Source organism: Oryza sativa, chromosome 2, assembly GCF_034140825.1.
Source record: "Oryza sativa Japonica Group chromosome 2, ASM3414082v1".
In the NCBI taxonomy this organism is placed as follows: domain Eukaryota; kingdom Viridiplantae; phylum Streptophyta; class Magnoliopsida; order Poales; family Poaceae; genus Oryza; species Oryza sativa.
In genome coordinates, this window is record NC_089036.1 from 2,248,389 (window position 1) to 2,271,168 (window position 22,780).

General features: G+C 41.1%; 2 protein-coding genes across 2 annotated transcripts; both read right to left on the bottom strand.

The window, feature by feature from the left end:
• Positions 1-195: 195 nt before the first annotated feature.
• Positions 196-1,955, bottom strand: LOC4328267 (uncharacterized). The gene has a single exon (XM_015769572.3). The coding sequence runs from the start codon at positions 1,728-1,730 to the stop codon at positions 450-452; it is 1,281 nt and encodes a 426-aa protein (XP_015625058.1). The 5' UTR covers positions 1,731-1,955; the 3' UTR covers positions 196-449.
• Positions 1,956-2,166: 211 nt separating this feature from the next.
• LOC4328268 (uncharacterized) lies at positions 2,167-5,391 on the bottom strand. Its single transcript, XM_015768096.3, has 3 exons — positions 5,109-5,391; positions 3,454-3,718; positions 2,167-2,836 (listed from the first exon to the last, which is right to left on the bottom strand). Exons 1-3 carry the CDS (start codon positions 5,208-5,210, stop codon positions 2,517-2,519), a joined length of 687 nt encoding a protein of 228 aa, XP_015623582.1. The 5' UTR covers positions 5,211-5,391; the 3' UTR covers positions 2,167-2,516.
• Between the last annotated feature and the right edge of the window lie 17,389 nt (positions 5,392-22,780).

The window sequence follows — 22,780 nt, forward strand, 5'->3', positions numbered from 1 at the left end:
GGAGTGAGCAATAATCAATTCCGTTATCAACTATGCAATTTTAGAAAACTGCAATTTTAATGACAAAACCAACATTAGCGACATGTTTTAGTTTACTACAACAATAGCGTGAGAAATTATCACAAAACTGTAATTTTTACGTTATATGCTGCTACAGTTGTTACCTATATGTACTGTAACAGCATATATAACATAAAAGTTACAGTTTTGTGATAATTTTCCATGTTATTGTTGCAGCAAATTGAAACATGTCGTTCATGTTGCAGCAAACTGATAGTTATGGCACTAAAGTTACAGTTTTTTAAATTTACTCATGGATATATTATCAGCAATGGTTCAGTTGGTCACAAACTCACAATCGCAAGATCACAAATGCAGCCAGCAGCAAGTCCAAACGCACAACAACAACAACGTCGGCTGCTGCAAACCTGTCTGCAACGTCGCTCAGCTCAGAACACCCAGTGCAGCGTCTCGTCGTCGTCCTTCCTCGGCCGGCCGCGCCGCCAGCTGCTGCGTCGTCTGGCCTCGCGCGTGACGACCGTCTCGGTGGAGAGCACGTACCGCCTCACGGCGCGCCTCGCCATGCGCAGCGGCGCCTTGCCGCTCGCCGACGCCTCCACCTCCACTCCGGTCACCACCGCGAACCTCTCCCTCACCTCCGTCTCCTCCTCCTCCTCCTCGCCGGCGGTGGCGGCGGCATTGAATCCCCAGCGCCGCGTCGTCGTCTTCAATGAAGCCTTCTTGTTGGTATCGAGTGGTCGTCCTCCCACCTCGACGCGCGTCGTCTCGAACAGCTCGGCGACGCACAGCCTGCCGCCACCGAGCTGGACGAGGTAGGACGCCACCGGGGCCGGCCAATCCTTGTGCGGCGGGCGGTACCTCCATGTGTGGCGCAGCGACGGGGGCGTGGCGGTGAGGTCGGAGGCGCAGAGGTGGCCGTCGTGGTGAGGGGAGAAGCCGAACCAGAGGCTGTGCTCCGGGACGTGCTCGGCGCGGCCGCGGAACGGGAGCGCCCAGTCGCCGGCCTTGGACCACGCGCCGCTCGCCGTGTCGAAGGTGAACGTCCCGTGCCGCTCCGTGGACACCCAGATTTGGGAGTCGCGGACCACCGCGTGGGCGGCGACGCGGGCGGGCCCGTCGTCGCCGTCGGGGTCGAGAACGTAGGGCGGCGCCGTGAGGGAGCGCCAGTGCCAGTCCTCGATGATGGTGGCGCCACCCCGCGGCGGCGCCGGCGGGAGGCCGTGGACGAGCGCCTCGAAGCAGTGCTCCGCCCCGCGCATCCGCGCCGGCTCCGGCGCCGCCGCCTCCATGACGTAGACGCCGTCGCCGACGGTGAAGGCGATGGGGCACCGCTTGGTCGCGCGCATGTGGGGGAGGAGGCGGACGGCGTGGGCGCCGCACTTGAACAGGATCAGCAGGAAGCTGCGGTACTCGCCGTCCACACCGACCACCTTGTCCTTGCCGCCACCTAGGATCATCGCACCGCACCTGCCCCAGCCGTGGCCCTGGGGTCTATAGATGGCCTCGCCGGCGCGAGGTAGCTGCGCGTCCACCATCGCTGCCGCCACCGGCGCCAGGCGCGGGCGATCTGCGGCGGCTGATCCGTCGCCCCCGCCGGTTGGCTTTCTCGGCGGGAAGAAGCGCGACATGTCGATGCGGCGGAGCCCGAACTCCTCGCTGCCCCACGGTGTGGGTTTCTTCACCAGCAGATGCAGAAACCGGCGGCTCATCCTACAACTACCGATGAATTTCTCGACGGCGGCAGCGGCAGCGGCGGCGGGGGGCGGCGGTTTCTTCCTTTGGCCGTACCGGTTAAACCCCTAGCTTTTCGCGCGTCCGATTTTGTACTGATAACCTAAAAGATATCCCCTTGTTTGGACAAAGGTATCCTAACAGATTGGCTGTGTTTAGTTCACGCTAAAATTGAAAGTTTGGTTAAAATTGAAACGATGTGACGGAAAAGTTGGAAGTTTATGTGAGTAAGAAAGTTTTGATGTGACGAAAAAGTTTGAAGTTTAGAAAAAAACTTTGAAACTAAACAAGGCCGTAGTTTGAGTAAAATTTCTCAAATTTCTGTTTGAAATCTACAGGATACAAATATGTGCAATACAACATAAGAAAAGGAACATATCAAGAAGATCACAAATGCGGAAGAGGCGAAGAGCATTGAGGTGGTAAATCCAAAATGCTAGATAAATTAATTGGATGCCAACATACAGGCTTGTGTTTTTTGTAACAACAACAGTGTACACTCTCTACTAAAACACTAATAATGGGCAAGATCAGGACTATTTCTAGGTGTACACTGAAACACTGAATGGGCAAGATCAGCACTATGCTAGAGGGAGCTACTATGCACATAACAATCATTTTACCAATTGATCTAATGATCAGCACTATGCACCACATGGCAGCCATTTGAGGTACTAGTCGTGGATGCTAACTAACTGGAGGATTTCTTCATCCTTCCTGTAAGTAAACAGCAGCAGTCAATTCACAACAATGACATCTGACCGTCACCTTGACCACATAACAGGTGCTGAAGGGTTTGGTAGCGACGATGGGGTCATGCAGTGTTGTTGCCACTGGTGAAGGCTTTCGCCATCGATTGCTGCGACATTTGCTTCCGGAGATTCCTCAACGTCCATAGAATCGACTTCTGTCTCATCAGACTCCATTGGCACTTCGAAGAATTCTCTCTTTTCTGAATCTGAAGCAGACCAATTAGATACCGTGGCAATTTGTGGTGGTGTCCAAGGAACTAAAGCCAAGAAGTTGCTGCACCCAGGAGATTTGTCCTCCAGCCCGTGAAAGTTCCTTTGCATAAAAGCCTGATCTGAAAGATGAGAAAGAAAATGGTGAGGAGCAATTTCAAGGTATGGATGATAATCCTATCCTGACATACAGGACATGAGTATAACACTAGAAAATACATACACATAAAGTCCGGTGCGCCATACAAACATGCTAAAGTAGTTCAGCGGGCTTTCTTCCTTAAAGTTAATCATCTAATGCTCATCACTTAAAACAGAACTCACACAAAGAATGTCACCAAGTATAAGTGTGCTAGAAGTACAGAGGCATTTTAAGACAAAAGCAAATATAAAATCAGGAGCAACGCGTGCAGCTAACAAACTTGCATGCTAGCAACATAGCCTTGAATATTTGTTCTACTACTAGCCAGTTGCCACAAAACTAAACAGTGAGATCTTTGCAAGATAAGTTCTGTGTATACTTATTTCAATATCAACCTTGGATGCATCACAGATGTAGTATGTAAAACACTAAAACGCCTAACACCTAAAGTAGCAATAGCATCTTCTCCTATATATCTATCCCATTTGACACACGCTCGACATACTGTAAAAGTACAAAATAAAGTATTGCAAACATTCAAATATTCAGAAGAATACAAGAGTAAGTTATAATAATACAAAATGTTAAGTAACTTACTCTTTAGACTACGTATCAAGTCTGGACTGATTATGATTGAAGGGTTCGAGGTCCCAGGACCAATGCATGCAGTGTTATCTACTGACTTGTATAAAACAAGTGCCTTGTCCTCACTTGATGGATGAGATTCCATGGCACCTCCCAGCATGTCTTCTATAATGGGCATGCTAACAACACTGTGGATTTCCTCTCCTAGCATCTCATGTCCAAATGGCATGGAAGGACCTGGCGTCTCTTCTTCCATAATAGGTGGAAGCCCAATATCCTACAAACAATAGTCGACATTTATTCAGCAAAATGTGACGGTGCAGCAAATTTATTGAATATGTACTTACAGGGAAAGTAAAATATTGAAAACCAAACAAATGCTAGAAACGATATAATGCGCATTTATATCCTGAAGCAACTAGCCAACTACAAATGAAACCTAGTTTTCTTCAAGCATAACACTCCTACTGGTTAGTGGTAACATTGAATGAGGTATCAGAACCAAGGTGAAATATGGCAATACATTGCTCAGTACTGAGAATATCTCCCACTAGAACACTGAGTGGGGATGGTGATGTCATAACAAAATCATGCATGCCACGCCCACACCAATGGTGGACATCTTATTAACAATGAAAGAAAACAATGTCAAGATGATAAAAAAAAAAGAAAAGAAGAGATGATCCATTGAAGTACAGTGAACCACAAGAAAGGTTTGCTAGTGGTTCCATACAGATTTTGACGAACAGAAAGATAGAGTCATTTCATTATTAATTAGGAACCCTCTGTGATAACTGTTACTGCTGAGCAAACTCATATTGGATAATGCTACAATGATAAATTTGGAGAGGATTTATGGTGCTGATAAAGCCTATATAATGCTCCCTCCAATCAAAATTATAGAACTAAGTTTAGTTCTCCGAACGTCAAATATTTTGACTGGAGGGAGTATCTAAATTATAATCCATTGAACAACTACATGAAAGATAGTTTAGGGAAACAGCTGGTACTCAAATACATAGTAGTATTAGCTATGCTTTCACTCAGCTATTTTATTTCGTTGGGAATCCGTTGTTTTCTAAACTCCATCATGCGACACACAGATGTAACCAAGCAACTCCAAGGTACTGACAAGCAAGAAAATGAAATCCGGTAAACAAACATACTGCAATAACACGGTAGATTCTTGGATGGGAACAGTTGTCATGGTAAGCCCAAGATGACACTTTCTCAGTGCATTTACCATTTTTTTCTCAGCCTCTCTTAATAATCTCATTGCAAACACGGCACCCGCGCAAAATCAGGGCATCCATAAGCATCCCGAAATACAACCTAAAAATGCACCAAACTACCTGGTAGATATCGCATAATAGTACTCCAACTAACATTAAACCAAGCAAGCTCATAACATGCATCAAACTGCTACTAGTAACCAGTGGGACGCCTAATCATAGCTATAAAAGTAAAAAAAAAAAAATATGATTCCAGGCTCCAAGCATGAACTACAATAGAAATATCCGACTTAGAGCCAAGCACAAAGCTATGAAATCTAACACTCGTATCGAAACAGTACTAGAGCATGGGGGAAGACAGCTCGGCTGCTCAGCTACACAGACCAAACGAAGCCGTAGGGACGAGGAGAGCAAATGGCGGTGGCGGGAGCTCACCAATCTGCGGCTCTTGGCGGCGGGGCCGGAGAGGGAGAAGTCGGAGAGGCCGTCCACCACCTGGTCCAGCTCCTTCCTCTTCCCCATGAACCCCACCATCATCCGGCTTCCCCCAAGGGAAATCAATCGTGCTCGAATCCCGCGGGCTCCTCGCGAGTCCCGAGCTCGAATCGAGGCGCGGGGATGCTGGGAATCTGGGACTGGGCTGTGGTGGGATTGCCGGCCGGCGGGCGGCGGCGCGGGGAGCGGCGGGTTTCGCGGGATCTTGGCAGATGGAAGGGGTGGGGTTTCGCGTGTCCGCGTGGGGTAATTTTGCGTGGGTGGGTGGGTGGTGCCTCGCACCGGATGGATGGTTCCAGAAGACGGGTGGGGTCGTCAATGGAAATCATCCAATTGGATTGGTCTTAGGGCATTAACAATACGTCACACTAGTTGAGTTGAGGAGCCTCGGGGTGTCACATAGGATAGGGCTAGAGGTCTAAAATTTGGATTCTTCACGGTGCAAGTGTCTCTAGGAGTTTATATTTCAGCCCCTAACATTTTTTTTAGTTCTTATAGTTTCTTTAATTTATGTGAAGTTCCAAAATTTACACTATACACCCTACAATCTCTACTATTATAAAAATTAAAGATGTTTTTGTTGGTACTTTGGTACATCATCCGTGTATGAGTTGATTTTTAATTTCGTTCGTTTTTGAAAATACATATCCGTATTTGTGTCGGTTTTTAAGTTCGTTTGCTTTTGGAAATACAGAAAAGACTTCTAATTGTAGCTCATGATTTTCTTAAAAAAAATATATTTATCCAAGCGAATTTCTACAGTAAATTTCATCTTAACTAAACCATATCTCTACTATTATAAAAATTGAAGATGTTTTTACCAGAATTTTAGTACGTCATCCGTGTTTGAATCGGCTTTAATTTTATGTTTCGGTTTTAATCTATATCTCTACTAAAAACAATAAATTCTGGTCTTATGTTAAAAAAAGAAAGAAATAAAGTCCAACTTAACGAGCGATAAAAAAAACTTCCGTCGTTAGTAAAAAAAAAAGCATCTCGTCGCTTGAAAAAATTGTCCGACTCCTGTAGAAAAGGAAAAAAAATCTCCCAGTAAAAAAAAAGTCCGTTTGGTTTTTTTCACTGGTATTTTTTTTCCCTTTTTATGTTTGGCTGGGTCAAAGAAAAGCAGACCGAATGGAGGAAGGTAGCGGACACGGAATAGCGGACTAGTCTAGGGCTGAAAAGGAAGGAAGGCTTTCGGCCGAAAACACAGAAAATATTTTTATTAACCTTTTTAATTATTATCTATAGCGATCCCAATGTTAAGATTTTTATTAACTTTTCAATTATAGTGTATAGTAATCCTGATATTTTTTATTGGTATGAAATCTTAGGTAATCCCGATTTTTTGAAATCTTAGGTATGACAATCTGAAAATTTATTGGTGCTTGTTTTGATATAAAATCTGAAGTTGCAATGTTGTTTGTTCAGAAATCTCAAAAACGTTATAGTACTAGTTCTGAAGCTGATAATATGACAAGTTTTACAGTGAGTTCTTGAATGAACTAGCTGATAATTGACCAGAGACTATTTGGCTACATGTTTAATAACTTTAAACTTGGTTAGTTTCAAGAAATTGTAGCAGTGAATGTAGCACGTTCTGAAAATTTTACCTCGGTGCTGTATTTTGCTTCTGACGGATATAAAATTTCACTGTATTAGATTCATGGCAACTAGTCAAGTACTGAACTATCGTGTACATGTAATGGATGTTAGATTTAATTGGGTAATTAATCCATTTAAATCAATTAAATCAAATAAATTTCAAGGCTCATTATGCTAGGAATTCATGTGAATTCATTCTTCTATGGGATATCAATGGGATGAAGAGTTTTGAGAATTAATCCATTTGATTAAGGAATTGGTAACTTATATCAATTAGTCCTAATTGATGGATGGTTGATGGTTGTGTAGTGGAGGATGGTTCATGGCTAGTTGATGACAATTAGTTGCTCTATTCCTCTTCCTATTCCATGACTCTTACTCTTCATCTTCCATTCCTCTTATAAAATGAGAATGGATTTGATCTCCCGCGAGAAGAAGTAGACACACTTTCATCCATTTTCAAAAGCTGTTGCTGCTACGGTAATCCCATCCCGACGAGTGTGTGCACACGCGTTGGGAGAGTAGGCCTCCGAAACCACGCGTTGCTGCGACGTTTGCACAGACGGGCGGGCGATCAGGTTTTTGGGGAGCGCAAGGCGCGACTACTCACTGTTCGTCAACATCTACTTCATCTTCACCAACATGTCGAACACTGGAGACAAGGAGAAGGAGACTCCCGTCAACACCAACGGAGGCAATACTGCCTCAAACTCCAGCGGAGGACCATTCTTGGGGTATAACCTTATTACATTATTTCAATTAGAAGTTTTACTGTTAATGTTCATCGCAATGTCAACATTGTGTCATTATGTGATTGTTGATGCTTATTCAACGTTAAGCATGCTCATGTTGATTACATTCACCACTATCACTGGATCAAATTCTATTGTAAATATCATGTTTATTATCTTGTTATTTTGGATTAAAATATGCCGAATTATGACCAAATTTCCAACAATGGATACATATCCAGGTTTCTAAAACTACTAGTAAAATGTAATTGGTTCTGTTGTGCTTTCATACATTTTCCGATTCCAAGTTACTATTGGCATGTGTGAATGCATAAAAGAAATAACTTGCTGTTGTTTGTTGTTCATGTGAAAATGGATGGAAGTGTAAAAATATACAAAAGCTCTTCTGTTCATTGCAGGTGATCATTTGATATGCTACCCCGGTGCATTTAACATGACTACAGGGCCATTGCACTGGGAGTTGCTGCAAAGAGCAAGGTATTACATTTTCTAAATCATTTGCACCTGAAAATATTACGATCATTCAACGAATAAATATGAGCTTAAGGGACAAATAAGAGACAATGAATTGGACTGGTAATGAATTTCTAAAATAAACTCAAATGTACAGACAACTTAAGCTTGGTTAGTTTCAAGAAATTGTAGCAGTGAATGTAGTGTATGTAGTATGCACATTGTGTACAGTAGCATATACTTCTCTATATGATAAAGTTGATCCTGTACTTTTCCATGTGTTATGGTGAATTGGTGGTGATGTTGTGAGGTGATCCATGCATATATTATGGTGATGGCAGAAGATTCTACAATAAACAAATTTGATTTTCCTGCAACTTGTAAATTCGCAGAGAGATAGGGCGAGGAGTTTGAAAGAAATATTATGGCGGTCAAAGAAACACCTGATGAAGCACAGAAGCTTGAAGAGTTCTTATGCGTACGAAGAGAAATGCTGAAACGTGTTTAACTGGTGAATATGTCGTCTGTTGCTTTGCCGTGTAAAAACCGTTTTATCCTGGCACTTGTCTGCAGGGTGCCTGTTCTACTAGGACAATGAGGCACCTGTTTTGATAGCTCTCTTTTCATATTGTTCATGCTGTAAAAAATGGGTGCAACTGTTTATGGAGAAAAAAGTGGGGGATGCGAATCATACTTTGTTGTGGGAGGATGTGTGGTATGGGCAAACTCCTGTTAGAGTGCAATACCCAGGCCTGTATGGGGTCAGTTTACAGTGTGGGAAGACTGTTAGGCAGGTCTGAGACGGGGGGGGGGGGGGAATGGGATCTAAAGTTTTTAGAAGACATTTGTGTGGGGGGAGTTTGTTGGAGCTGCAAGATCTTCAGAATAAGTTGAGGGCTGTTGACATCACTTCAGACTGTGATAGGATCATTTGGCCTGCTAGGAGGAAGCGGGAGTACAATACTAGGTCCATGTATCTCTACTACTTAAAAAGTCCGTAGTGGTGGTCTTGATTCCTGACATAGCAGACGCATCTTACAGACATGCATAATCTCAACCATCCGATTGCCATATCCAATAGCGTCAATCTCCTCCACATCACGCGATCGCTCCTCTCCCATCACGCGCTCGCTCCTCCCCATGCCCACTCCTTTCCCCACGCCGCGTCCTTCGCCCTCCTCCCTGCGTCGCCTCCTCGCCCCGCCGTCGCGTCGCCTCCTCACCAGCCATGCCCACCGGCCTCCTCTCCAGACCCCCGCCGCCCTCTCCAATCTCCACGCCTCCACCTCGCATCGGATCAATCCTCCACCTTCGCCCTCCTCCCTCCTTTCCCTCCCACACGGAAAAGTCTATACGTACTAAATTTTTCTTACAAAATGTTTACAAACTCTGATGTGTCAAGCTGTGAGTAAATCTAGATTTCTTGTAACTTCCATCTAGTTAAATCAAATGGTTGAGAAATTTGTTAGTAAAAGTTTTGTAAGAAAATTTTAGTACGTGTAGCAGTACTCCTCCCACACACACGACTCGCGCCACCACCGGCCCCTCAACCCCGCCACCGCTTCTTCCCTTCCGCTCCTTTCCCTCCCCCACCCACCGGCGCCGCTACCGATCCCGCCGCCGCACTAATCTCTCTCGCCACCGTCGCCCGCCATCTCCTTACTCCGCAGGCCTTCGGCACGCCGCAGACGATTTCCACGCCGACCGGTCACCACCGACGCCGTCTTCTCCCTACTTCACCGCAGGTACTGCTTCATTGCTTCCGCTCCCACCTTCCCCTTCTCTGATCTTTTATGTCGCTCCCACCTTCCTCTTCTCTGATCTCTTTTATGTTTTATGTGGTAGCTTGTGGTAGCTAGGTCTTTTATCTATACTTTCCCTGCTTCTTCTTCTTCTTGTTGTGTTTTTGTTGCTGGATGAGTGGATTGATCAAAACGTATGTCCTCATCCGAGAGAATCAACAAAAAATCATATAGGCATCATTTATGTTTTTCCATTTCCACTTTTTTTCACTAAGTAAATTAAAGAAATAGTAAGTTTGCAGTAGTGTCCGAGTTGTGAATTTACTAATGAAAACATCCAAACTGAACGAAGTTTGTTTTGCTGTGGCCCTTATTATTGCATGTAGAAGGCCAGCGGTATTTTATTTTTAAAACTCTCTCGCTAATTTGGTTTCATTTCATTTAGGTAGATACTGATTAAATTTTTACCAAAGCAAAATTACCTCTATGTTCTCAAATAGACCGATCTTGATAATTATGGGATAATTTTTGTGAGATTATTCTCTCTATTCTCATATATAATGATTTCCATATTGTTTAACAAAGATTATGTTCGATCATATAAAACTTTGTATCCCTTTACCGAGGAATGATAGGAGTTGAGAAAATAGTTTAGAGTCAGATAAAAAGAAATTTGAATGGGAGGTGAGATTGAAGGTAAGTTATTCTATAAATCCTTATATTTTTTTAATAAATTCTAAACATTTGCAATGCTTATATTTGTAGATAGAGAGTAGCTACCTTTATGTTATTTTAAAGGGATTAAGGAGAGGGCAATAAAGTTAAATGGCAGGGTTGTGTTTTATTTTTGTTTTTGATAGAAAATGTTAAGGTTATGATTGATTGAGATAAAGAAGCATATGAAGAAATTAAATAGAAAATGGTAGTAGTTGGTTGAGATGAAGGAATATGTAAAGTACGCTAAATTTTATATATTAAAGGTATTTATATTTTGAGATGAAGGGAGTAATAAAATTGGCACTACGATGGATGGAGTTCTTAAATAGAAAATGGTTGTAGTTGGTTGAGATGAAGGAATATGTAAAGTACGCTAAATTTTATATATTAAAGTTATTTATATTTTGAGATGAAGGGAGTAATAAAATTGGCACTACGAGGGATGGAGTTCTATCGTTGCGGGTCACTGAGACGAGCTGCTGGTACTCTCCATCTATATTTATATATTGTGTAGTAGTATTATGTTTATGAAAAAATATGTATTTTATTTGAGTAGGCTATTTTGTCTAGGAACATATGAGTTCTCTGCCAAAGGGCATTTTGTCTGGAAGCTTCATGATTGATCTAATGGATTTCGCTGTCATTCATGATTCTCCTGTGATCCAACGGTCTATATATTTTTACCAATTGAATCTGATGGTCCTTGCAATTTTAATTTAATGAAACCGTTCCATTTGTGGGATATTCTATTCGTAGACTGTAAAGAACAGTTGCATAAGTAATCTTAAAATGAACTTTGATAAATATTCTACTTATTTCAAATGCAGTTATTACATTCAGTTGATAATTGTTTATAATGGTCGATTTGCTCGCATACATTATTTAATACCTGTATATTTCAGAATATTCCAACTATTGAGGCGGACGCAGGTTGACAACTGATCTAATTAAGCAATACAGGATCCTTGCGTGTAAGTATCATATGCTCACAGCCCTTTTAATATAGTACGAAATTGGGGATGATCAGACCTTTGTGTTGAATTTAAAGATTCCTGGACAGTTTTAAAGTATCTTATTCTGTTTGAGGATTCAAAATTTGGATTGCTCAGGTGTTGTATGTACATATTTGTAGTATGAAAGAATGCGATTTCCTACTTTGATCACTAAGGAAATCGGGCACACTACAAGACTGAGAGTCTAAGTCACATGAATTTGTAGATTAACTGTTGCGGATTTACATTTTTGGTAGAAAAAAATCTCAAATTTGCCTTTTGCATTCCATCTGGCACTAACTTAGCCTGCTACTCTAGCAAAACTTACGATCATTCTACCGTTAAACTTACAATCTGACCAAAATACACTGGGTGCATAATCCTCAGATTTTCTTCCAATTTCCAAGTTAAGATTGTTTGTTCTGACAGTTTCATCCATCCAGCTAATGTTATATTCATCGGTCAATTGATATATTATTGCTTGCTAATTTTACAATCACTCCTCTCTCAGGTCCTTTTGCTGATATAACTAATGTAATTGATGCTAATTTGACGAACAACCATCCCGCTATTAATAAAAATGGAACTAATATGCCAAAAGATCATGAGAATTGTCAACACAACAACTTGGACTCTATAGGTTGGGCGTAGCACCATATTATATATTTCGTTTCTTTTTAAGCCTTTTGTATTAAGCACAGTTTTTGTGTGCAGGCACTCTTGAAGATGTTACAAAACTAAGTGCGGCTGAACTAAAAAGGAAGCGTGCTAGGGAGTGGTACGCATCATTGGCCAAAGATCAAAAGAAAGATAGAAACAAGAAGGCACGTGATATCAGGAAGCGGAGGAACTATGAATCTCAAAGGTTTAAGGGGGTGTTTAGATGGGGCTAAAACTTTTTAGCCCATGTCACATCGGATGTTTGGACGCTAATTTGGAGTATTAAACATAGACTAATAAAAAAACTAATTTCATAAATGAGAGCTAATCCGCGAGACGAATTTTTTAAGCCTAATTAATCTATAATTATAAAAAGTTTACTGTAGCATCACATTGTCAAAATCATGACATAATTAGACTCAAAAGATTCGTCTCGTGAATTAGTCCAAGGATATGGAATGTGTTTTGTAATTAGTGTATGTTTAATACTCCAAATTAGTATCCAAACATCCGATGTGACATGGATTTGGAATAAGTCCCTGGAAACCAAACGGGCCCTAAATCTCTACTGTTGTGTTGCCTTCTGCTTCACCGTGACAAGCTCTGTTAGATGTGATGGGTACCACCTATAGGGGCTCTGCTACAGCGATGGTTCTTCTTGCTCATTGTCCAATCCTCTTTCAAATTGCCCTCTTGATCAGGTAATTAGGTACTGTACTATCTTAACTAATCGATTTGCTTTTATCTATGCTTTCCTTCATCTGGTTTTGCTTCTGTTTAAAGGTGTGAGTAATTGAACTGATGAACTTTGCCCTTGTTTTCCTCGTCCACTGTTCATGATGTGTTGGAATTGTAACATTTTCATTTTATTTCACATTGACAGCATGAAACTAACTTTCTACTGGATTCCACTTGTGGTGTCAGTGGGAGAAGATATATGCTTAGGACTTCATTGAGATTAATCTAGAAGATATATTTGGACTACACCATATGTTTACGTGCAGCTGTCATGTATGGTGACCTTTAATTTGGATTTATTTATGATATCTTTAGTTCTTAGCCGTGAAAGACATTATGGTATGTTTATTTGCTGTAAAAAAAAGGCAATTATTTGTGAAGTGTAAAGTTAAGTTTGGACACTTTATGCAATTATCTGTGTAGCACATGCACATACCTGTTTGTGTTTTTACATCTATGCACATGCAATACACCGAAATACTTTGATACAATTTTGTTGAGGGTGATGCATTGGTTCAGAAATTCAATTCTGGCCGTGTGCAGGAATTAGAGATAATCTATATATGAACTTGCAGTCGTAGAGGTACACTGACCAAACAAATTGTTATTGAAGAGAAAAAAATATCTAAGGTTTCACTGAATATTTCAAACGAATTGTATATTCTAGAGTAAATTCCCTGTGTGAAAACTCACTCAATACTTTCTTTAGCTAATCCCTTCTATACCCTTGAAATTTCAACTTGATCCCTTCCATGCCCCTACCGTTACATTTTCCATCATTTCACTATTACGTTTAGTTACAAATGACCTTTTTTCCCTTGATGCTTTAGGTTTGAATATAACCTTCAAAAACAATTAAAAATTTTGTTTGAGTGCGCAGTATGTGCATTTTATGAAACTAATGAGACTAAATAATTAGTGCAGAAAATTTTGACATAAATTTTGAAAATAAAACAAAAGTAATAAATTGAAGTTTTTATTTGAAATTTTAATAGGACAATGGATTTTTTTTATCGGGAGCATTCATAAAACCATTATTGTGAACATTGGTCCTATATTTGTATGAATGCTCCTCATTTTTTATGATTTTTTTTAAAAATAAATACATATTTTTTATTTCATTATATAAAAATAATTTTGGGGATAAATAATACATCGCACAACAAACTCATAACTATTAATAGTCTCATGCGGGAAACTTTTATATTTTTAATAATGTAATTCATAAATTTATATATTCATCCGAAGGGTAAAATGGTCATTTTTATAGAAATTAGACGGTCAACTAACGGTCAACTGACGGGAGGGGTATAGAAGGGATCAAAATCAAATTTTAGGTGTATACAAGGAAGTAAGTGAAATTCAGGGGTATAGAAGGGATTAGCTTAATTTCCAGGGGTATACAAGGGATTTTCTCTATATTCTAAGCCTCCATGCGAGATAAGAGTTAACGATCTTGTGACCTACTTTTTGCGAGCACTTCTTGGATGCCCTAATATTATGTTTGCTTAGTGCCTTTAAGGAGAACCGAAGCAATGCTAGGCTCAGTGTGTGGCGTGTTGTAGCATATAGAGATGTGTTCGTACCACGGAAATGATAAGACATTTTAAGGATGTTTTTTATTAATCAAATAATAAATCTACTATTTATATATTTTGCCTACATTTATTTTCTTGAATATATAATTTATAATTTAGAGGCAATGGTAAGTCATATATATGTTTCTTGATATCATTCATCTGTCATGTATGCTTCTATGTAAATGTCACAGGCATGCTACTACTAGTAGATTGTTAAGTTTTGGAGGGGTTATTGATGCAGAAATGCAGGATGTGTGGCAAAGTAAAGTGCCTCTTAAGATTAAACACTTTGTCTTCTTAGCTTTAAGAGGGAGAATTCCTTCACCCTATTTTTTTAGGGTTTGCAGTTTTACCCTCACGTTTTGAAATCTGAAGCAGCCGTCTACCCTCACTTGTGACAACCGTTTGGTGGGTCCCATGTTGTGCGTTAAAGAAATACTAAAGGAAATAAAAAAAAGGTTTTAGGAATTGTGATATTACCTTTGTACCCTTGAGGGAATGGATATGGTTGACCAGTTGAGTGAGTCTCCCACCCCGTGCGTCACTTTGCAGGCCGGGGGCGCCGGCGGCTGCGGCAAGGGCGGCGAGGGCGGCGCGGCGCGGAGGTGGCGGCCGTGGGCGCGCACGAGGCGGCGGCGGCGAGGGCGTGCGACGCGGTGGCGGCGACGAGTGCGCGCGCGCGGCGCGGAGGCGGCGGCCATGGGCGCACGCGCGAGGCGGCGTCGGCGGACGCGAGCGTGCCGTGCGCGAGGCGGCGGCGGCTGCGGGCGCGCCGTGCGCGAGCGGCCGAGGGCGTGCGCCGGCGCCCGCTCCCAGGAGGTGCACAGCCGTGCTGGCGGCGGCGGCTGCCGCGTAGAGATTTGCTGTTTCAATTTGATGAGCAAAATGGCTTTGTATCGACATAGTTTCAGAAATGGATCGCTAAATGTTACTTGGTATTTGGTATTTTGTTGATATGCACATGCTTGAGAATATGCACAAAGGGCGCACATTATATGATTTATACACCAGTTGATCCTCTTCTGTTCGTTGCAGTGAAGGTACGTTGATTGTTCTTCAACTTGTTGAGACATTCCAAGCTAAACTTAAGACATTGTGCCTGAAAACATACGCCCTTTGTGCATTATAAAGATGGTGAGTGACAAAATAGGGGCAAAATCACACAAAGCTGAAAACAATAGGGCAAAAATGCAATAACCATCGAGGGTATAAATGTCCTTTTCTCTACAACTAACACCGTTAGAATAGGCTGTTAGAAGTGGGGTACACAGCTGCTTTAGATTAAAAAAGTAAGGAAAAAACTGCAGACCCTAAAAAAAAGTAAGGGTAAAACAGTAATTGACTTTGAAAGTGGGGGCCACTGATGCAATTGCCCAAGAAGAAATGGGATGGCGCGGGGGGAGGGGGGGTTGATGAATTAGAGTCTGTGGGCTTGGATTTGGTTCCTGGGAATTTGGGGATGCTTTGCACTTGCTAAAAAGAAATTGGGAAGGGTCTTGGGCGTGTTTGTAGTTGCGGTGTGTATTTGGACGATTTGGCTCACTAGGCGTGTATTTGGACGATTTGGCTTACTAGGAATGACTGGGTTTTTGAAAACATTTTGGTCAAATCTCCTTTGCAGGTGGTGTACAAGGTTGTTGCTATGATGCAAAGATGGAAAGAGTTGCTAAAGGAGGGCGATCGAGGGCAAGTCGATAAGTGGAAGGAAGTGATCCTGGAGAATTTGGCGCGACTTAGGCAGCTGTGTGATCCTCCTGAAGACATCTGATTTCGGTTTTTTTTTTTTTTTTTTGGGGGGGGGGGGGGGGGGTGGGCGCCGGGTGCTTAGGGGTTCCGGTTTCTGAGGCCTTGCTATCTATGTGTTAGTGGTATTTTGTTCGCTTGATATGTAGCTGGAGTCCCCTGCCATCTAGTTTCCTCGTTTTTCCTTTTGTTTCTTGATGACTGAGCTCTTTAGACTCAGAAGACTGTGTTCTCCTTTTGGCTTGGTTTTCAAGCTGGGTAATGAATTACCTGATCTCAAAAAAAATATTGTTCTTCGACAAATATAAGTGATGCCTATTACTAGTACTTTTTTTGGCATTCAAGGGTATAATTTTGAAGCATGCTATAGCATCAGGATTACGGATTACTTTCTTTACTTAACTCATGCACTTTTTTTTCCTGTTTTATTAACCAGCTTCGAGGAAAAAGCATTTTGCAACAGAGAATTACCATGCACAAGCTGCTCTTGATCATTGCAATTTTGCAACCTCCATGTTTGGCATAAGCAGAGCAGAGCGACATAAAAAAATCACTGGCCTATTATATTCTCTATTTTACGCGTGAAAACAAAAACCACTCGGGTTACTATTATTTAAATAAATCAAACTTTGGTGTACTATATCACAGAATATATTATAGCAGAACGTTTTTTTTAAAAAAAAATTAAGTCCGGGTGTCCGGACCAGATCGAATATAAAAAACCTCGTGGTTTTTCGGACAAGCGTGTATAGGAATAAATGACAAATATTATTTTAGGACACAATTGGTTAAGCCCGGAATCCGTCCGGTCTACCCGGACTAGGTCGAATATAAATAATCATTGTTTTTCTGTCGAGCGCGCATATATTATAGCAGAACAGTTTTTTTTTTAAAAAAGATTAAGTCTAGGTGTGTCCGGACCATGTCGAATATAAAAAACCTCGCGGTTTTTCAGTCGAGCGTGCATAGAATAAATGACAAATATTATTTTAGGACACAAATGGTTAAGCCCGGAATCCGTCCGATCTACTCGGACCAGGTCGAATATAAAAAAATCATGGTTTTTGTGTCGAGCGCGCATACATTATAGCAAAACGGTTTTTTTGGGACAAAAAAGATTAAGTCCGAGTGTGTCCAGACCTGATCGAATATAAAAAGCATCATGGTTTTTTTGTCGAGCGCACATAGAATAAAGGACAAATATTATTTTAGGACGCAATTGGTTAAGCCCGGAATCCGTCCGGTCTACCTGGACCAGGTCGAATATAAAAATTCGTGGTTTTTCTGTCAAGCGTGCATATATTATAGCAGAACGGTTTTTTAGTGTTCGAATGTAATTTGTTGGAACTTTTTAAAAAACATGGTTTTTCGGTCGACTGCGCATAGAATAAAGTGGAACGGATTATTTTGGACAACTAGTTATTATGAAGCCATGATCAGGTCGATTTTAAAAAATAAAGCAGAACAGATTATTTTCGGGAACTAGTTATTATCAAGCCCCGACCGAGTCGATTTTAAAAAATAAAGCGGAACGGATTATTTTGGACAAATAACTATATGTACAGACCAGGTCAATTTTTAAAAAACATAGATTTCCGGTCCACCGTGCGTAGAATTAAGCGGAACATATTATTTTCGACAAATAACTATTAAGACCGGGATTGTCCGAGCCAGGTCGATTTTTTAAAAAAACATAGTTTTCCGGTCGACCGCGGATGGAATAAAAGACAAATACTATTTATACTATTTTAGGATATAATGTCGAATATTAAAAACCTCACGATTTTTTTAGTGTCCGAACCTAATTTAATAGTGAATCTCTGAAAATATCCACGTATATTCTCAGCAAGTACAGCCCATAAAGAAATTTGGAGGCCATCTACGAACGAGTGGGCCTGTATCGAGAGGCCCATCAGCCGAAGCGCTATTTGGCAGCACAATCTGGAATCCATGCGCAATTACATAATACACCCCCCTAAAAACTGAACTTACAAGAATACCATATGATTTTTTTTCCACAATTACTCTTTTACTACACTACTACTCCATCCGTCAAAAAAAAAACCTTTGAGGGATGTGATTCAGTTTATCTCTTTTTTGACAGAGGGAGTACACATTTATATTAGGTGTAGTAGCAACGAATTTTCACCCTTATATCTCATCTCTTCAATGGTCTATATTCATTTAGAGGTACACTAAAAAAAATCCATTTAACAATGGACTCAGTTGTTGTTTCCAAGTGTGAATTAAGTTACGTCTAACCAACAAAGACACACACGTGTTGAATGTGGTGTTCAATGTAAAGTAATTTCTTCTACAGGATGTACTATGAGTTAACATTTTAAGTAGAAGTAGAACATTAATTCTTACAAAATAAATTGGATGTTGATCTTCTTATTATAACTGGAGTGCAACCTTATCTGTGTGCTACTCCCGCGCCGCCTCTTCCCCCACCGCATCTGCTGCCGCCGCTGCCTTCCCCGGTCGTTCCAAGCCATGGCATCGACGGCCTCCCTCAACGCCAAGTCGCATCAATGCCAGTGCTCGTTTCTTGAGGTGAGCGCATTCCTTCTCGTTCTTAATTGAACCGAAAATAGGCATCAAGATATATAAGTTGCTGCACTAATCTGCAAGTTTCTGTCAGAAAACATAGCAATGCATTTAGAGCTTGATTTTAGTTAGCAACTTAGCATTATATGTGAAAATGCATTTAGAGCTTGAGTTTAATTAGCAACTTAGCATTATATGTGAAAAAAATTAGCAGTTATATAAGATATATGATTGTAAAAACTACAGCGGCTGCCGGTAGGGATTTTTGGTGGTAAGTATTGATTTGACAATTTTGGATTTTTGGGGCTGATTTTTAGTAATTAGATTCAGGTTTTACCAAATTATTCAGGTCTCCTACATCACTGCTCACTCCTATGCATCCTATGCGGCTGTTGCTACTGTCTGCCAAGATGAGTTGAATCATCTCGCTGCACTTGGTGGTGATGATGCTATCAGATGCTATCTCCATATTTTAATGTATGATACTGTTGACTTTTTATCCAACGTTTGACTATTCGTCTTATTCAAAAAATTTATGTAATTATCATTTATTTTATTGTAACTTGATTTATCATTAAACATTTTTTTAAGCATGACATAAATATTTTCATATTTGCACAAAATTTTTGAATAAAACGAATAGTCAAACGTTCGTCAAAAAAGTCAATAACGTCATACATTAAAATACGGAGGGAGTACATGCCATGGACCACCGTTGTTTCTTGAAATCTTCGTTAATTATATCAGGGTATCCAGAGCAAAGCACGGTTGAGGTAAATACAATTTCTTGGATCACAGTTTATCTGAACAATTAACCACTCTTGATGTACATGTCACATGTTGAAAAGGTTTCCAGTGCGTATTCTGAACTTATGTTAGCAAAAAAGCTACTATTTTGCCACCACCATTTTGATTTATGTTTAGATAGTTAAACTCTGATATCATCATCCTAGAGATGTACTTGAGGTGAGCACTTGCCATCTCGTTCTTAATTGAACTTAAAATATGCATCAAGATGTGTACTTGCAGATAACGATGCCTTAGCTGCACAAATATGCAAGTTTCCTTCAGAAAACATACAAGGGCATTTGGAGCTTGAATTTAGTTTGATATACGAAAAAATGTTAGCAGTTATCTAAGCTTGAATTTGGTTTTTCTTAGTTACGACAGAAGATGAACATAGAAAGATTTGCATCGTCCTAATATTTGTTTACTACTTTACTGCTTCCACCTGGTCTATTGCGTTGTACTAGTAATTAATTTTTTCGAACTCTGACATAGTGCAGTGAGAATGACTCTAAAGAAGCAAATGAAGTAATAGTAATAGGGGAACTTCTTTTGCGCATCAGGAATTAGAAGCAAATGAAGTAATAGATAGACAACCTCCTGAGGTAGTGCGTAAAAATATAAGGTGTATATAGGTCCTTGCTGTGCCGTTGAATTCAACAACTTTTTGTTGTACGTGTAACTACCACGTGAAAACTACAATGATATGAAGATTATAAAGATGTGATGCAATTATCGTTTGTGCTTCAAGGTTTTCGTTATAGCAGATTTATATTGAATTATTATTTTATATCACATTATCCAGTGATTCAAATTGATGTACAATTTTTCCCGTTGCAACGCACGGACGTCCAGCTAGTAGTGACTAACTGTCGTTCAGATAAGAATTGCATCATCATGAAAGAAATAGTATACAGAGCTTTCGAATGCAGAGCTTTTAATCGAAAGCTAACCGATAAGTCTGCATCCTGCAAAAACAGGATGATTAACAGAAGAGAGGTTTATTGAACAAATCCTAAGCAGTGGAGTACTCCCTCCATCCTATAAAAAACCAACCTAATACTGAATGTGACATATACTAGTACTACGAATCTGAACATATCTTTGTCCAAATTTATTATAATAGAATGTTACATACAGTCGTAGATTCAATTTTTTCAGTGGGACAGAGGGAGTACTCTGCTAGTCAGAGTAGGAGGTTTATTGAACAAATCCTAAGCAGTGGAGTACTCCCTCCGTCTAAAAAAAAAGACAAACCCTGGGTTTCCATGTCCAATGTTTGACTGTCCGTCTTAAATGAAAATTTTTTATAATTAGTATTTTCATTGTTGTTAGATGATAAAACATGATTAATACTTTATGCATGACTTGTCTTTTTAATTTTTTTCATAACTAGCAATAGTGCCCGTGCGTTGCAACGGGAAAAACACCGTTTGATAATGTGACACTTTGAAAACCTCAAATCTGTAAAAATCAAGTCTAATTTGATATATTAACAAATAGGTAGAACCGAGTCTAATTTGATCAATTAGCATAGGATTTAGGATTTAGTTTTAGATTTATTTTTCGAGCCTACTTAGGAGTTTATCCGACGGACTTTAATTTGAAAAATGTAAGCCACATTGTTTGATCAAATTTGCTTTTGGCCTAGGTCTTCCCAAGCCGGTCCAAACTTGGGCTGGCCCATCTTTAGCGAGTTGAGTCAATTCAACGGCCCGCAAGCTGAGCAGCTAAGTGCGGCCCACATATGCGGGGGCGGTCCGATGCACTTCCGCGGCCCATTGGGCGCAGCGTAATCAACGGCAGCGACGGCCCGTCGCTGGGCGAATCTGAGCCGTCCGATCTAATGGACGGCTCCAATCGTCCCCGCGCCGGATGAAGCGCCGACTGGGGAGAGGGGCAAAACCCTAGCTCCCAAATCCCTCTCTCCTGATCCCATTTCCCTCCGGCGACGAGCGAGCGGAACGACGGCTGTCCGGCAAGTTGGTGCGCGCGTGCAGTGACGACCGCCGAGCGGCTCCTGCTTCGCTGGCTGGGGGAGCGCACCCGAGGGCGGCGCAAAACCGTGCCACGATGTCGGCGGTCCGGCTAGGTGGGCGTGCAAACGGCGACGAGCGCCAAGTGGCTTGGACCTCGTCGGCGGTAGGAGCGACGCCAAGCCGACGCTTCCCGTCTTCGGCAAAGGATGGTGGACGGGTGCTCTAGGACAGTGCGCGTGCAGGGAACCCGGCACGACTGCGAGGAGGTGAAGGTGCGGTGGTGCCGCTTCCTGAAAAGCTCCGGTGAGCTCAGGGGCTTCAAATCCGGTAAGTAACCCGAACCCTTAGCTTAATTGATTTGGATTTGACTCCTATGGTTCTTACCCAAAATTAGAGTTCTTCGAATTTAGAGAATTTTATCGGGAAATTTCAATCTATTTTATTCTCTCTTTTCGAGTTAGGGAAGTTTCAATATCGTTTATCCTCTTTTAATTTTGGAAACTTCAATCTAGTTTATCCCTTTGCTCAATTTCATTTTTTTTTTTTGCTTTGGCTGGCGTTTCATTGTGCGGGCAGGGACGGAGGGCGCCGCTCGTCCCCTCGGAAAGATTAAGATTAAGATAAGATAGGATTTTCACGGACGACGGAAGTAAATTGAATCGAACTTTCTTTTATTTGTTTTAATGTTTTTTTCGCCCTTTTTTTGTTATTACGAACAACGGAAACGTTTTTAATTTTTTAAGTAGTAGAGATAGAGAAGATAGATATATATAGTACCGTGTCAAATATAATAGGATTCGACTTTTTTTTACCGCGTCACATGTAATTCTTTTTTTTTTTGGATCGGACAGATTTGTTTTTTATTTTTTTCGCTCTTTTTTTACCGCGTCCACGCGGATAAGTTTTTTTGCCGGTCTTTTTTTCACCTGGTTTTTTTTATGCCTGTTTTTTTAGGAATCGGACATATTCCTTTTTTATTTCTTTTCGCCCTTTTTTTTACCGCGGAATCGGATTCGTTTTTCTTTTCCCTTTTTTCCCTTTTTTTATCGGACAGATTTGGTTTTTCTTTTTTTTTCGCCTGGTTTTTTTCGCTCGTTTTGTTTTGGATCGGACAGGTTTTTTTCACCTGGTTTTTTTAACGGACGATGGAAGCACCTCTTATTGTAGTATAGATAGAGAAGAGATAGGGATTTTTTCAAATAAGACGGACGGTCCACGTTAGACACGAAATTTTTAAGTAGTAGAGATAGAGAAGAGATAGAGATTTTTTCAAATAAGACGGACGGTCAAACGTTGGACACGGAAAACTAGAGTT

Coding starts and splice junctions, on each gene's coding strand:
- LOC4328267 (XM_015769572.3), bottom strand. CDS start 1,730: ATGAGCCGCCGGTTTCTGCATCTGCTGGTGAAGAAACCCACACCGTGG.
- LOC4328268 (XM_015768096.3), bottom strand. CDS start 5,210: ATGATGGTGGGGTTCATGGGGAAGAGGAAGGAGCTGGACCAGGTGGTG. Junction 3,719..5,108: donor CCGCCAAGAGCCGCAGATTG/GTGAGCTCCCGC, acceptor TATTGTTTGTAG/GATATTGGGCTTCCACCTAT. Junction 2,837..3,453: donor CTTGATACGTAGTCTAAAGA/GTAAGTTACTTA, acceptor CTCATCTTTCAG/ATCAGGCTTTTATGCAAAGG.